Below are 14,950 nucleotides of genomic sequence, written 5' to 3' on the forward strand. Positions count from 1 at the left end.
GCCAGAAGATGAAGGGTGCTGCTATGAGGCGAAGTCACATGTGCTATATTGCATCACAAAGCATTGCTTCCCTGTAGAGCCTTGGCTTCAAGGTCAGGACTTACATAACTGCCTGATTAGGGCATAAGTGTGAGCTGAGAGTGCTGGAGACCCAGAAGAACCACAAGCTGGGGTGGCCAGAGTGAGGAAGGAGCCCAGCAGGACAAGCAAGTTGGACAGTCACAAAAAGGTAGGGTCAGAGAACACTGGGGTACACCACCTATTATAGTTCCAATTTACAGGATAGAGTAGATAGTAGCAGGCATAGGCAATATGAAAACACACCAGGCTCTTCCTAGAAGGATGTTTCTCTAGATGAATGGATGGTACCCAGAATGGAGGCAAGAGGCAAAGGCCAGTGGCAGAGCCTCTTTAATTGGGGGTGCTACTGATAGTTTTTTTTAGACAAGGGAGAAATGTCTCTTATGGGTGTCCCAGAAAGTTATGTCTTGAATCCAGCTATGCTGATACTGAGAAGGTGGGTTCTTGTAAGATCCTTGAACTTCAAAATGTATCAGAATCAAACAGTCATTTTGTGGTGCCTTAACCAGACATATAAATGGAACATAAAGCTAGAGGCTCTCATGTCGAGACTGACCTTGTGCTTTGTGCCTTGAGAACAAAAGCAGTTCGTAAAGACTCTCCAAGGACCACAACCTTGTACAAAAGCCATTCAACCTCCCACAGAAGATAAACCTGCAAGGACAGCTACCCACTAATGTGTATTTAACCTTGGACCAATGCCACCTTCATTACTGATTCTTGTAGCTACAGCTTCATTTCATAAGTCTCATAAAATCCTCCTCATTTTAACTTAACATTTCTTATCTCAGTCTCCTTGAATGAGATCATTGTTTCTTAAAGAACACATTTTCCCCTTGCAAGGTTCTGCTGTTTTTAAGTAAGTATATTTTTTTGCATATTGTATATCTTTTGTATATGAGGATGTATACTTGTGTGTGTGTGTGTGTGTGCATCACACAAGTCACAGCATGCTTGTGGAGGTCAGAGGACAGCTTGCAAGTGTTGCTTCTCTTCTTCCAACACTTGGGTCCCAGGTATTGAATTCAAGTCTTCAGGTTCAACATCAAGTGTCTTAACCCTCCAAGTTATTCCCTTGGACTTACACATAATCTTCAGAGAGCATTTTTCTCTGTGTTATTTAGTTTGACAGACCTACAGAGGCAGCAGTGGCTGTTCCACTGCAGCTCAAGCCCCAAGGAGACGTGGAGGACATCTCTTGTACCTTTTGACTGAGGGACCATGGCAAAACCCTTGTGGCTCTCTTTGGTCCTCTTCATCATTCCAGTGGTATTGGATCAACTGGCAGTTGGTGTGGATCAGTCCAAGAATGAAGTGAAGACACAGAGGTACTTTGGATCCATTAATACCTCCAATGCCAATGTGAAGCAATGTGTTTGGTTTGCCATGAAAGAATACAACAAGGAAAGTGAGGACAAGTATGTCTTCCTTGTGAACAAGACACTCCATGCCAAACTTGAGGTAAGAAAGTTCTATTCACGTAGCATGTTCACATACTGGGGCACAGGTAGAGGACAGGTTGTGAAAGTAGACAAATGAGACAAAAGGTGACAGTACAATCCTAAATGCGTGACTTGTTAAGCACAAAACCACTGTGACAAAAGCAATATGCGCACATCCACATTGTTTTTTACACATGTTGTACTCACGTTTGCCTGTCTTATTTTCTTTACGTAATTTATTCTTAATTATGTGCATGGGCATGTGTGCTGGGGGTGGGAGGAGTTGAGTGTGCAGGCCAGAAGAGGACATTGGATCCCCTTATCTAGAGTTGAGAGCCACAAATGTGGGTTCTGGAAGCGGCAATCAGCTCCACTTTAAGAGTAGTATGTGCTTTTTAGCTGCTGAGCTATGTACATTAATGTTTTAATCCAATGTGCATTTAGTAGAAGAAAAGATATTCTGGTTTTATCATAAAGGTGTGTCTCTTTTCACAGAGCCATGCACTTCCCAGCTCTAGGGAGCAGGGTGCACATGAAATCCAATGGACACAGTGCTTCCTGGAGTTGTCAGCACAGTGTTTACGGCTCTATTTAGTAGAAGGCCTCTCCAGGGTTGTCATTCAGGAATTAAAAATAGCAGCCTCAGTTGATGATGTGACTGAATTGAGGAGGTTTTCAACAACTAGGTCACTGTTATCAGAGCTTACGCCCTCTCTACCCCAGGAAAACATGTCATTTACATCTTATTTCTAGGATGTGATGCTGATGAGGTAGCATCTTTTACTGACTGGTCATAGTCCACAACCCATCTTTTACAGCCTCTGCTTCACTTTTATTGGTGCTTAGGTAGCACGTACATTTATTAGTATTACATTTCTCAGAAGCCATTTTTTGTCTTATTTGTAGTAGGTAAGATGGTGGAATGACCAACATTAGTCACAGACCTTAAGGAACCAGATGTCTGACTGAAAGCACAGGAGAGCAGTGTGTCAAAGGAACTCCTCTTAGACAACGCTTTCCCCCCATAGAATGTGTAAATGCCTTCCTGAACAGACCAAATATAATAAAATGAGAGCCTTTGAGTGGAGTCCAGTACTCAGTAGGTGTTCAACACTTCCAGATGATGTCCGTACATAGTGTTAGCAAGAACTGTCACTTTCAGGAATGACCTTGAAGATACGGTCTGAAGTCAGAGCAAGAATTAATGGTGTGGGGGAGGCTGTTGGAAGGTGGGTCTTTCTAGAAGCAGAGAACCATGGTAGGATTCAAGGGCAGGCGGTATATTTTGGAGACCATCTAGGAGTCACTGGAAAGGTAGAATGGAAAGGAGACAGGGCAGCAGAAGGTGGCTGGCACAAGGCTGACTTAACGAGATTGATAGAACTGGTCTACCTGACCTTGGGAAGATACACAGAGTGCACTCAGAGCTGGGCCACCATGTGGGTGGTTGGGTTATTTATCTATAAGTTCCCTTCTGTCCATGGCTGAGAGCTGCTACAGGAGCCCTTGGTCCCTGCTAGAAACAGGAAGTCTCAGGCAATAACCACAGGAGCCTAGCATAGTGTTTGGGAACAATACTGATAGCATCTGCTTCGAGAGGGAAAGCAGGAAGGATCAGGGATGCGAGGGTGGAAAGTGCAGCCAGGCATGCTAGATTCCTTCTGGGAGGCTTCCAGCACGGCCCAATGCCATGCTCAGCTTCAAGAGAGGATCAAGATTTTTAATTTATTATAGGAACACGCACATATTAAGTTAGGAAGCGCTTAGGATCCTTGTGATTAAATTTGAGTTTCCAGGGTTTTTTTCTTTCTCTGTTATTGCTATTATTGTTGTTGTTGTGTTGGTAGTTGAGCCAAGCATCTTCATGATGATCTACCCATAGGTTCTGCTATTGTGCTGTTCCAAACTCCCAAATAGCATCCTGGTTAACTTATTTTTAAAAAGAAGTTGTGGAGATACAGCTGGAATGTCCACATGACAGCATGGTTTAGCCTGTTAGCTTAGTTTCTCATTTCTTTGTAGCCAGAAATAAGAAAGCCTTCACTCTTCCAGGCTGGCTTAACAAACATGGCAGATGCCTGAGCCTGGTGAGTATGTCACATGAGCCCTAGTGCTGACAATTTTCCTTTAAAAACCAGCATCAGCTGCTACATGCACACCCAGTCTCTCTGTGCCTTTTCTGCCCTTGAAAATATAAAGGGAGTGACACCCTTACTGAGGACTGAGGATTCTCTGAGTTCTTTCCTCCTTTGTAGAGACTTTAAAACTTGAGGCTAGCAAAGCCAGCATGATGAGAGTTGGCAAAAACCCTTACAGATTTAGGAGCTCCTGCCCGAAATGCTGGAGACAAGATGAATTTCAGGTCATTTGGATTTTATAATATTTGTCCATACATAAGAAGACATTCTGGAAACAGTTTTCAAATCTAAAACCAAATGTCTTTATTTTCCAAGTACATGTAGCTATTATTTTTTACTATGCCTGCATTAACTCTTTCTGTTCATTGTTTTACAACCTCGTATGTATGTACATATGTATGTATGTATGTACATATGTATGTATGTATGTATGCATAATGTACTTTGATTGTATCCCCCATTATCATTTTTGCCCTTCCTTCAATATCCTTTTTATCTTCATCTCTTTTTGTTTTTGGGTCCCACTGGATAAACAGGGATGGAGAGTTATTGAAGCAAAGCTAATTTAGCAGAGGCTATACCACTGAGGAATATGATTTCTCTAGTCCATTAGCCATTAACTGCTCATACTTTTCCAGGGAGGGGTGGAGCCTCATGAGCTCCTCCTCTTCATGCTGGAGTGTGGATGGGCCTAGCCTTGTGTTGGCGTTGTGCTGATGGCTACTACTGCTGTGAGTTCTTGGGTACAATAGTTGTGACTGTCACATCCAGAAGATAACACTTCACAGCACTCGTCCCTATCCTTTGGTTCCTACACTCTTTCTGTGTTTTCCTTGATGTTCCCTAAGCTTTTTCCTGTTTAGGGCCGAGCACTGAAGAATCATGTATTCTCAGCACATTGATTAGTATGGGCCCCTGTATGAGCTCTCAGTCACTATAAGCAGAAGTGTCTCTAACTTAGGCTGTGAGCTATGCTAATCTATGGATACAAAACAAACATTTAGAGGGTGTATTTGTACTTTGACCAAAACCTGTGGCATAAGGTCACTTGTAAAATTTTCTACTCATGGCCGCATGGTGATTCTTGAGAAGTTTCATATTTTGGAGTATTTATGATTTCAGATTTTTGGATAAGGATTATACGGATAGGATGAACCATTCTATAGTAGTCTTAGCCTTTTCTAAGTCCATCACTAACTCCCAAACCCAATGTGTAGCTCTGCTGGTGATGATATCTTGTGGTCAGGTTCTTTCCTCCAACACAGGCCAGAGTCACTTTTGCTAACCTTTAGAGCACAGCAAAAATAAAATTCAACCTTATCAAGGTTTGTAGAAAGACCTGTTAAAGATCCAGATATCTGCTATAAACCAAACCAAAGACAGAGGTTTAAATGAATATCAGAAGTCTTTGGTGAATTCGAACACTAATGAATGAGTAGATATCCATTTCTTTCATTAAACCCACTACTTCTCTCACTACTTCTCCACACTAAGAACCCTGTGCTGAGCTGGAGTGAGGGATTTGGTCCAGGGAGGTTCTAAACACGGGAAATACACAGTGCTCTGAATGGGGCATCTGGGAAAGGGACTTGGGCCCAGTATGCTGAGGGGCTATCCTCATTGGGACCCAAGGAAGCTTGTGGTTCTGGGAACCATCTTTCCCTTTCTGCCTTGACCTTCTTTGGGTCAAGGCATATTCTAGGCCAGCAGTTCTCAACCTTCCTAATGCTGTGACCCTTTAATTCAATTCCTCATTTGTGGTGACCCTCAACCATAAAATTAGTTTGTTGCTACTTCATAACTATAACTATATTTTGCTACTGTTATGAATCATAATGTAAATACTGGTGTTTTCTAATGGTCATAGGCAAACCCTGTGAATGGGTCAGTTAACTCTCAAAGGGGTGGTGATGCCGAGGTTGAGAACCTGTGCTCTAGCCTATGGAACAGGAGATGACATTAGAAGGACCTGCCTTCAGGAGGCTGTTAACAGAGTTTCACTCCAAGTGGCATTATATAATTGGTCTCAGCAACAATGGAATTCAGCAATGGCACTGTCTTTTCCCCAAACATGCGCCTGTAGAGAGAGAAAAATAGAGAGATGAGAGAGAGAAGGATTTGAATGTTTCCCAAAGCATTTAGGAGTTAATCCAAAACATTTTTTAATCCAAATTGCCCCATTGTTTATTGACAGATCACAGACCGCTTGGAATACCACATTGACGTTCAGATCTGCCGCAGCAATTGCAAAAAACCTTTCAACAATACTGAAAACTGCATCCCTCAAAAAAACTCCAAACTGAAAAAGGTAAGTGACTCCAAGTACCATCTAGGGCTATCAAAGCTTCAAGGTAGTTGGAAAATCTTAGGGTGCCCAGACTTTCTAGGGGGTATGGATTGCTCCCTATGTGGAGTCCCAGAAGGTCCACCTTGCCACCGTTAGACTAGAAGATGCAGCATATTATCAAGGTCACTCCCAACCCTAAGGCTCCCATCAACTCTGGACTTTTAATACAGGAGAGACTATTGAAATACGTTTTCTGAAAGTCTGTCCTCTTGGACTGAGACTAATTTGTCCAGCGGGTGAGGTGAATCATTTGTGCTGTGCAGACGTGAAGGAAGTCTGTTGGTGGACAGTCATCTTCACTCAGAGCACAGGTATTACTCATCCGCCTATTCCAAATGCTGGAGATTCGGCAATATCTAGACCAGAAGGCATCCCAAGCTTTCTCTGAACACTCAACTTTTAAAAGGGCTATCACATCCAGACAGTAGTAGGTATTCACTAGGACAAGTATGTCAGCCCTGAACATGTCCTGATGTCATCTCACATACCTGCTTTGTCATTTACTGTTGTTTGGCACATTGTGATTTTATGTTTATATTTCCTGCTTGGCTCCCTGGAATTTTAGGACATGTCTTCTAGCAGATTCCTAGGCTGATGCATAAGAATAGGGTAGTTCCTTTCCCTTTGACATGCTACTGATGCTCTTTGCCACTGTCTTTTTCAGCAAGTAAATTGCAGCTTTTTGGTAGGAGCTCTTCCCTGGAATGGAGAATTCAACCTGTTGCACAAAGAGTGTAAAGATGTCTAAGGGTGCCTTGGAGCACCACTCCCACTTCTGTGTCTGCTTTTCTCTGTAATAAAGAGCAACATCTGGTTCAAGTCTGTCACCAATACACGTCCCTCATGTGTGTGCCCCACTTGCTTTTTTATTTCTTCTATATTATTATAAATAATATAGGGAAGGGGTGAAATATGGGCTCTGCTCAGGTTAAACCTGCAGCCAACTTGAAGCTTCATTTGCTTTCTATGGCCAATGAAAGGAAGAATCTATTTTCTTTGGATAATAATCCCCTACAGAGAACTGAACATGGTGAGTATTGTCCAACAGATTTCTTGTAGATGCCTCACTGGACCTGAGGCTTCTTTCTGCCTAAGAGTTCTAATTGTGATGTCATCATGTCAGGAGGAGCAACCCATCCTTGGGGGAACAGTGATTTATGAATTAGGGGACATTTGTTTCTTCTTTTGATGTGAGAAATGGTCAGAAAGAGAAAGTGAGAGACAGAAGTGAACTGTTGTCTGGGTGTGTCTGTGTGCAAACACTCATGTGTGTGAATGTGCATGTGGGAAAGAGGAGAATGTTGCAAAGAGGGCAGACAGAAGGTGAGGAAGTGGATAAGCATGGGTGATGGCAGGAGGTAGAATTCCTTGGCAGAAAGTAATCATGTTGAAGCTGGAGAGGTGGTTCTGTGATTAAGAGCATTTGCACTTTTTTTTTGAGGGTGTAAGTTCAATTCCCAGAACCCACATGGCAGCTCACAAAACCATTTGACTCCAGGCCCAGGGAATTCAACACCCTCTTTTGGCTTCTATGGGTACTAGACATGCAGTGCTGCACACACACACACACACACACACACACACACACACACACACACAAGCAAAACACTCATAACCAGAAAATAATAAGTCTGAAAAGACACATTTCCAATTGGTAATAGAGAATAAAAGTTAATAGTTACTTTGCTTGACACTGCTGAACCATACATTTAAAATGGTTTAGATGATAAATTTTGTATTATATATATTTTACCACCATTTTAAAAAATTAAATGACCTTTTCATTTTTATTTCATTTCTGTAGTCCAGAGAATGGGACCCAGGGCTTTGAGTGACACATCTGTGTCTTTTTTTATTGTAGTTACATACACTAGTATGTGTTTATGTATGTGTTTTTACATATTCCTAAATATATAACAACAATTAATTTAAAAGGAGGCCATACATTTGAAAAGGTTCAAGGAGGGGTATGTGTGGTGAAAGGAAGGGGGGATGATATGAATATTTTATAATCTCAAAAATAATAGAGATAATTTTTAAAAATTACTTAAGAAATTTATATAAGGTATATTTTCAAATGCAGAGAAAAGGGTCTGTCTACATATGGTATAAAGCAAAATTAAAATAAAAAAGCAATTCAGTCTTTTTCTGCTAGGCTCAGTCTGTTCCTGTGCTAAGTATTCCTGTCTTCTTAAATTGCCATTCTTCAAAAATAATAAATCAGGTAATACAGTTCGTTGAGCCAAGTTGACAATTAAAAAGAACCACAGTCAGATGGCTGAAAGATTCAACAGACATGAGTGAAAATTCCCGAAGATTGCCATTGCCAAAGCAATGAATGACATGGCTCACTGGCTTCTTTGTGAAACTGACCATGTCTCCATTAAATAACATTACTGTGGGTGGCTGAAAATTAGGGAACAAGCAAGGAAGGGCATAAGAAGTTTGTGAAATAAAAATGTGTCTGTAATAATATATAAGTGTGTTTTTCTTTACGTTCCTCCTTCTAAAATAATTTCAAAGGAAACCTATTTTCAGATCTGCTTTATAAATAAAAATCAAGTTTACAAAATGAGTTTGCTTACCTACATTTAAATGTAAACATGGAATCTGAGCTCTGAAATATATTTATTCATAGGAACTGCCTCAGTGTTGGTGAACACAAAGAGTGCACAGCCCCAGGAGACAAGGAACAAAGACATTCCTACCATAATTATTTTGTAGGAGTAATTGTTTATTGTCTTTATAGGACCTTTGTCTCTTAGAGAAGCAGTGTTATGTGTTTTTAGATATGATGATTTGTGATGATAAAAACAGTTTCTGTTCTAATAGGTCTGCAATGGACAGATTCAAGTCCAATTCACTTCAGGATTTGGTACATAAAAGAAGAGTAGAAACAGAATCTAATTTAAAAGCTACTGTGACTTTTAGGGTACATGTGACTGTGAAGACCAGGTACTTACAGATGCCTGTTTTATGTCAACTTGACACAAGATAAAGTCATCAGAAATGAAGGGCTTTCAATTGAGAATGCTTCCATGAGATCTGACTGTAGGGCATTTTCTTAATTAGTGATTAGTGGGGGAGGGACCAGGCCATTGTGGGTGACGTCATCCCTGGGTTGGTGGTCCTGGGTTCTATGAGGAAGTGGGCTGAGCAAGCCATGTGAAGCAAGCCAGTAAGCAGCACCCATCTATGGTTTATGCATCAGCTCCTACCTCCAGATTCCTTCCCTTCCTGAGTACCTGTCTTGACTTCCTTCAATAACGAACAGTGTTGTAGAAGCATAAGCTAAACAAACCCTTTTCCCCCAGTTTGCTTTTGGTTTTCACGTTTCATCACAGCAGGAGAAACCCTAACTCAGGCAATGGTAATGGGTTTCAATTTCTCTGACACCTTTGACAAACACATCTCTTTTGGGAAGACAAAACTAATTGTCTTCCACATTCAAAACTTTGCACTGGGTTGTACAAGACAGTGTGCTCCCATGCCCCTTTTTTTGTTGGATAGGATGCCAACAATCATGGCCTGACCAGCTAACCTAAAGCTTGACCCTATGCAACTCCCTATAAAATTCACTTGGCTGTACTCTCTTCCCAGTTTGAGTGCAGCTGGGAAATTTTTTACAGCCAAGCCCTTATTACACATCTTTAATACCAAACAATGAAAGTAAAGTTAATTCATAGAAGGAAGCACCCATGTTTGAAAGAGATGCTTAATTGAGAGGCAGATAAAGTGATGAATCATAGAAAGATTTGGAAGACTAGGATATTTCCAACTTTCACCAGAACAGAGAGAAAAGAGAGGCTACTTAAGAGAGAGCAGTACAGAGAGAGAGAAAAATAAAGAAGGAAGTTTTGCCAGCAGAGTTGTATAGAGACAGGTCACAGTGAGAGAACAAGCTAGACACAGGTGAAGATAGAATGAGCCAGAGAATAAGAGGGAGCCAGAAGATTAGAACAAATTGCTTAAGGTTAGTACGAGGCCAAGCAAAGCAATTCAGTCAGAAGCTGAAAGGAGCCGGTTTGAATCAGTCAACATGAGAGAACAGCTGAGTTGCCCAGCCAGTCAGAGTGCAGAAAGAGCTAGAAAGGGTGAGCTTATTCAGCTGTAAATCTCAGAAGCTGAAAACATTCTAGACCTAGATAAAATTGTACAGAGACTAGAAGCTTCCAGGCCTAGGCCTAGGTTTGCAGACAGTGGCAGTAAGCCTCTGAGGTGACAATTATACCAGAGGAATAAAAGTTATGTTTACAGCCACCTGTTACTTTCTCCTGGTGTATTTTCTTTTACCTTTTTTTTTTTTTGATGCATTAAGAAACACTGTGTATTAATTACTCACTGTATGTTTTGACACTTCACCTAAACCCGACATAATAAGCCAAATTTGCTGACTAGCACATGAAGGTATTGGCTTTTATTTTGTAAACAGTGCTGTTGGTTCCTGTTCCAGCCTATCCTTGCTTTTCTAGCTAGAGGCCTTGCAGGAAGGTAGCCTCTGCTTCCAAGGTCAGCAGTGACTCAACAGGAGTTCTCTGAGTTTTCCTCTCTGTCATTTGGCATGTTTCCTTTTACCTTCATACCATTTTTTCTCCCACAAGTACTTTCGTGTTTATACCAGGCTCCTCCATTTTAAGATCTTTAAGATTTCATAATACATAAGAATTAGATGAGTAGAAAAAAAAACATAATGGTACCTGGGGGTGGGTAGAGAGACAGTTTGAGGTTAAGAGCATTTTCTGTCTCTCTAGAGGACTAGGGTTCAATTCCTGGCATCTGCGTGGCAGCTCACAAGTGCCTATGACTCCAGTTGTAGGAAATCTGATATTCTCTCTTGGCCCTGGAGACACAAGGCATACATGTGGTAAACACCCATACACATAAAACAGAATTAAAATATAATAAAAAATTATAATGGAGGATTTCCAGTTCATTAAAGGGGAAACATCAATTCTACGAGCATCACTCCTAGGACAGAAAATACAAAGCAACAATTATAATTAGCTCTGAATTAATTAAAAGAACAATAGTGGTCACAAAGATATGAATGGGATAAATTTTCCTATGAAAAGACAGGAACCAATACCCAATAACATAAATTAGATAAAAGATAACTGAAAACCAAAATGACCAAGAGTGGATATATGTGACAAGTTGGTTAAAAATAAAACAAGTTGGAATGGGTCAGAAAATACAATGACACAAGAACCACGTGGAATAATTCTCAAAAAAGAGATACTAAAGTATTTTTAAGTGTGTTGTTAATGAACTGAAAAAGCCAAGAGTTAAGGGGTTTCCTGTAAGTCACCAGAACAGTGAGTGCCACCACCTTTCCTCTATCTGGCCAGTCCCTGACATTGCGTTTAGAATAGGGGCATAGAGACAAAACTCCAGCAAACATATATACTACTGCATAAGTTGCTGTTTAATGTGTAAGGCATGATTCAATTGGGAGTTGTAATAATTACAAATCTGAATGCATTTCAAAGCATATTAGTGCCTTAAAATAGAAAATGTTGGCAGAATTGCCAGGTGACAAGGACACATCTCAAGGATTTGAGTATTATCACAGACAACTGCCGTTGCTTAGTGACAATTTGAGCACCCAAGCCAGGATGGGCCAGAGGAGGTATGGTTCACAGTGACATGCTCTCCTGAGGGCTGCTTGCAGAGTCTGCTGCCCATACCTCAGTAGATTTGAAATTCAGAGATCAATTCCTCAGGGGACTAGAGCCCATAACTGGAAAATGGTGGTTCATGGAAAGATACTACTTGGCAGGGAAGATGAAAGGAAGTGGAGGCAGAATAAAGTTCAGCTTCCAGAGTCCATCTGAAGAAAGAGAATATTCAGAGCCTTAGAAGGTACAGGTGTGGGAAGCATAGGAGGAGGCCCTAGTAGAGGTTCCTTTATTATTCTCCTCAGGGAACTTGTGGGTCCCACCTGGCACCTTGTCTCGGCTCAAAGCTAGCCTTTGATCCTACCACCTACCCACTTATATTTTTCTTCCTTTTTTTGTTCACCTGTCTCCCTTCCTTCCTTCCTTCTAAAGGTTTTCTTATCTGCATCTCTCCCACCTTCCTTTGTTAGCTCTCCTGTGGTAATGAGATATATGTCAATCACTTTGTGTGTGTACAGCAACTTTGCTTTCTGAGTCAGAAGTTGAATTCACAGGAACTAATCATGGATTTACTTGTCTCTTTGGTTCACTCAGCCTTCATTTTTCTTTTTGTATCTGTTTCTCAGTGTTATCTCTCTCCCCACTCCCACCACGTGCGAACTCTTTATCATGGTTGGAAATGACACTTGCAAAATTTGTATGCTTAATGATTGACTTTTTTTGGAATTTGTTTTGGAATTAGTTCTGAGTAAGAAATTAAGAATGTGTGAGGACATGTGTACAAATGGTTGTTGCACTATACATGCTAATAATACAAACGATGTAATGATACATGCTCAGAACAGGTAACAGGATTCAATTATAAGGCATTACTCAGCCATCAGGTATAGCCATGCTTAAATGATGGGGAAGGATAGATAATGTACTAATGAGAAATTGCATAATAATTTCTGATATTCCTAAGTGCTGATGGGATGTACAATGGGACAACAGGCTAGATGTTGATTGGCAAGATTAGGTAGAATGAGGACAATCTAAGACAGATATATCCTGATGGTGTCTGACACTTCCTTCATTTGCTCCAAATCCAGTCTTTTATATTTTCAGCTCAAACCTGCTTCTCCTCCATTTCCCACTTCACCATAACTTTATGATGTCCTGAGGAGTCACCTCCTGACTCTAGAAAAATAGTTTTAGGAATGACTTCCTTTTATCCATTTACACCCTGGCTAAAGTACCTTCTCTCCTCAAATACAATATTCCCAAGGCCCAGCTCCAATCATTGATGCCAAACTCAAACCATCACACATGGCTAAAAATTGGAAATCCTACCATGCCTCCAGGTCCCTTATAATTATGGATGGTTTTGGTTTTTAATATTTAGGTCACATGATTGGCAATGTCTGATTGATCATGGAGAGGGAAGATACAAGGACAATAAACAAGATGTTGGCAAAGACTGGGTTGTCTTTTATCTTTATCCTAAAAGAAAAAAAAATTGCCACATGGGGCTGTTGGTAGCTGATTAACCAAAGGGTAGATTTAATTAAAATTTCAGAGCTGGATGTGGTCGATCATACTTGTAGTTCCCACACTTGGGAGGCTGAGGCAGGAGGGTCATGAGTTCAAGGTCTGCATGGGCTACATAATGTGTCTGTCTGTAAATCTATCCATCCACCAAAACAGTCAAAAGATGAGAGTAGAATCCAGAACGACTGCGTAAATTAATCCCTTATAATTTGCATTCAGGCTCACATCCTTTATGCACCCTGGGAAATGGAGTGTCATGAAGTTGGGGTGGAATTGGGGATATTTGCTTATTATCACCGGAAGGTGTCTCTGTGTTAGGATTCTACTATAGTTCTGGGCCTTTCAGTAAAGCAGTTCTTTCAGGAAGAGAGCCAATGTGATGTGAATAATTAGCTTTGAAACTGAAATTCCCATGCACTTCTGTCCCTGGTTTACCCTTCCCCATTTTCTCTCTTCCACTTTTATGGCCTGTTGTCTTCATTCTGCCTTTATAGCCAGCTTGTAATGCTTGTGTGTAGCAGCACATCTGTTTCCCTTCAGTCCAAGCACATATTTTATTTTATTTTTTTAGATTATATTTCATTAACATTACAAATTTTCCTTGATTGGGGCATATTTGAGTTGTTTCTTCTCCTTTCCTTTTCGCTATTGCACTGTGTTGTAGCATCTTTTCTGACTGTGTTTATATGCAAATACTTCTGTGGGATATGGTAGTAGGTGCTGATGAATGAGTAATGTTTAAATGCTCAACAAAGATAGCGAGATTGCTGATTATTCACAGAGCTGGCCGGAATTCCTCTTCTGTCAAGAGGCAACAAGCTGATTTGTGAATCTAGCCTTAGAGAATTTGATACTGTTAAGGATGCTTTGCTTCAATGTAGCAGGAATTGTAACATTTTGTTGTTAGGTAATTTAAACTTTTTCTGTTCTGAAGCTTAAAACATTTTTTAAAACCTGTGTAGCATAGATATTTATGTATCTTTTCTATAAGTTGTGTGTTTATGATTTTTGTCCACATTTAAAAAGATTTATTTATTTATTTAATATATATGAGTACTCTGTAGTTGGTTTCAGACACACCAGAAGAGGGCATCAGATCCCATTATAGATGGTTGGGAGCCACCATGTGGTTGCTGGGAATTGAACTCAGGACGTCTGGAAGAGCAGTCAGTGCTCTAACCGCTGAGCCATCATCTCTCCAGCCCCTTGTCCAGCTTTTCTATCAGATAATTTATCTTTTTAAAAAATGCCTGTAAAAAAATCTGTTTCAAGCTGTTTGAGAACTTCATAATTCACACAATGTAGTTTGCCTAAATTCACCCCACCCTTCTATTCCTTCCCTATAACTTCTCTCCTTTTCCTTCCCAACTTCAACTTTGTGTCTCTTTTTCTCTCCTCCGATGTCTCTCCTTCTCCCCCCCTCTTCCGCCCAGCACGGTCTACTTGTTACTAACGATATGTGCATGGGTAAGAGGCCACCTGCTGCAGTATGGTAGTCTCCAAGGGTCCATATTTCTGAAGAAAATTGATTGTCCTCTGGTAGCCATCAATTGCCAGTAGCTCTTCAGGTAGGAGTGGGGCTTCATGAAAACCCATGCTGGGATTTGGGGGGAGCTTGATCTTGTGTGTACATGTATCAACAGCCTCTGTGAGCTCAAATGTGAAACAGTGCCATCATGCTTGGAAAACACGGATTCACCATAGTTATCTACTTCCTCTTTCCAGTGACTCCTAAGCTTTTGGAGTAGGGGTATAAGTCAGATATTTCATCTAGACTGAGTACACTCTTATTCT

The 14,950-nt window shown here is 40.7% G+C and overlaps 1 protein-coding gene across 1 annotated transcript; it reads left to right on the forward strand.

Annotated features, from left to right (window-relative positions):
• The first annotated feature begins 86 nt into the window (after window positions 1–86).
• Cst8 (cystatin 8) lies at window positions 87–8,465 on the forward strand. Its single transcript, XM_034496525.2, has 4 exons — window positions 87–229; window positions 1,206–1,542; window positions 5,856–5,969; window positions 6,673–8,465. Exons 2-4 carry the CDS (start codon window positions 1,303–1,305, stop codon window positions 6,754–6,756), a joined length of 438 nt encoding a protein of 145 aa, XP_034352416.1. The 5' UTR covers window positions 87–229; window positions 1,206–1,302; the 3' UTR covers window positions 6,757–8,465.
• Window positions 8,466–14,950: the final 6,485 nt, after the last annotated feature.

Source organism: Arvicanthis niloticus, chromosome 2 (genome assembly GCF_011762505.2).
Source record: "Arvicanthis niloticus isolate mArvNil1 chromosome 2, mArvNil1.pat.X, whole genome shotgun sequence".
NCBI lineage: Eukaryota > Metazoa > Chordata > Mammalia > Rodentia > Muridae > Arvicanthis > Arvicanthis niloticus.

Bases quoted from the DNA above. Each gene is read 5' to 3' on its own strand.
- Cst8 (XM_034496525.2), top strand. From the start codon at position 1,303: ATGGCAAAACCCTTGTGGCTCTCTTTGGTCCTCTTCATCATTCCAGTG. The intron at 1,543-5,855 runs GTAAGAAAGTTC...GTTTATTGACAG, and splicing joins CACTCCATGCCAAACTTGAG to ATCACAGACCGCTTGGAATA. The intron at 5,970-6,672 runs GTAAGTGACTCC...TGTCTTTTTCAG, and splicing joins AAAACTCCAAACTGAAAAAG to CAAGTAAATTGCAGCTTTTT.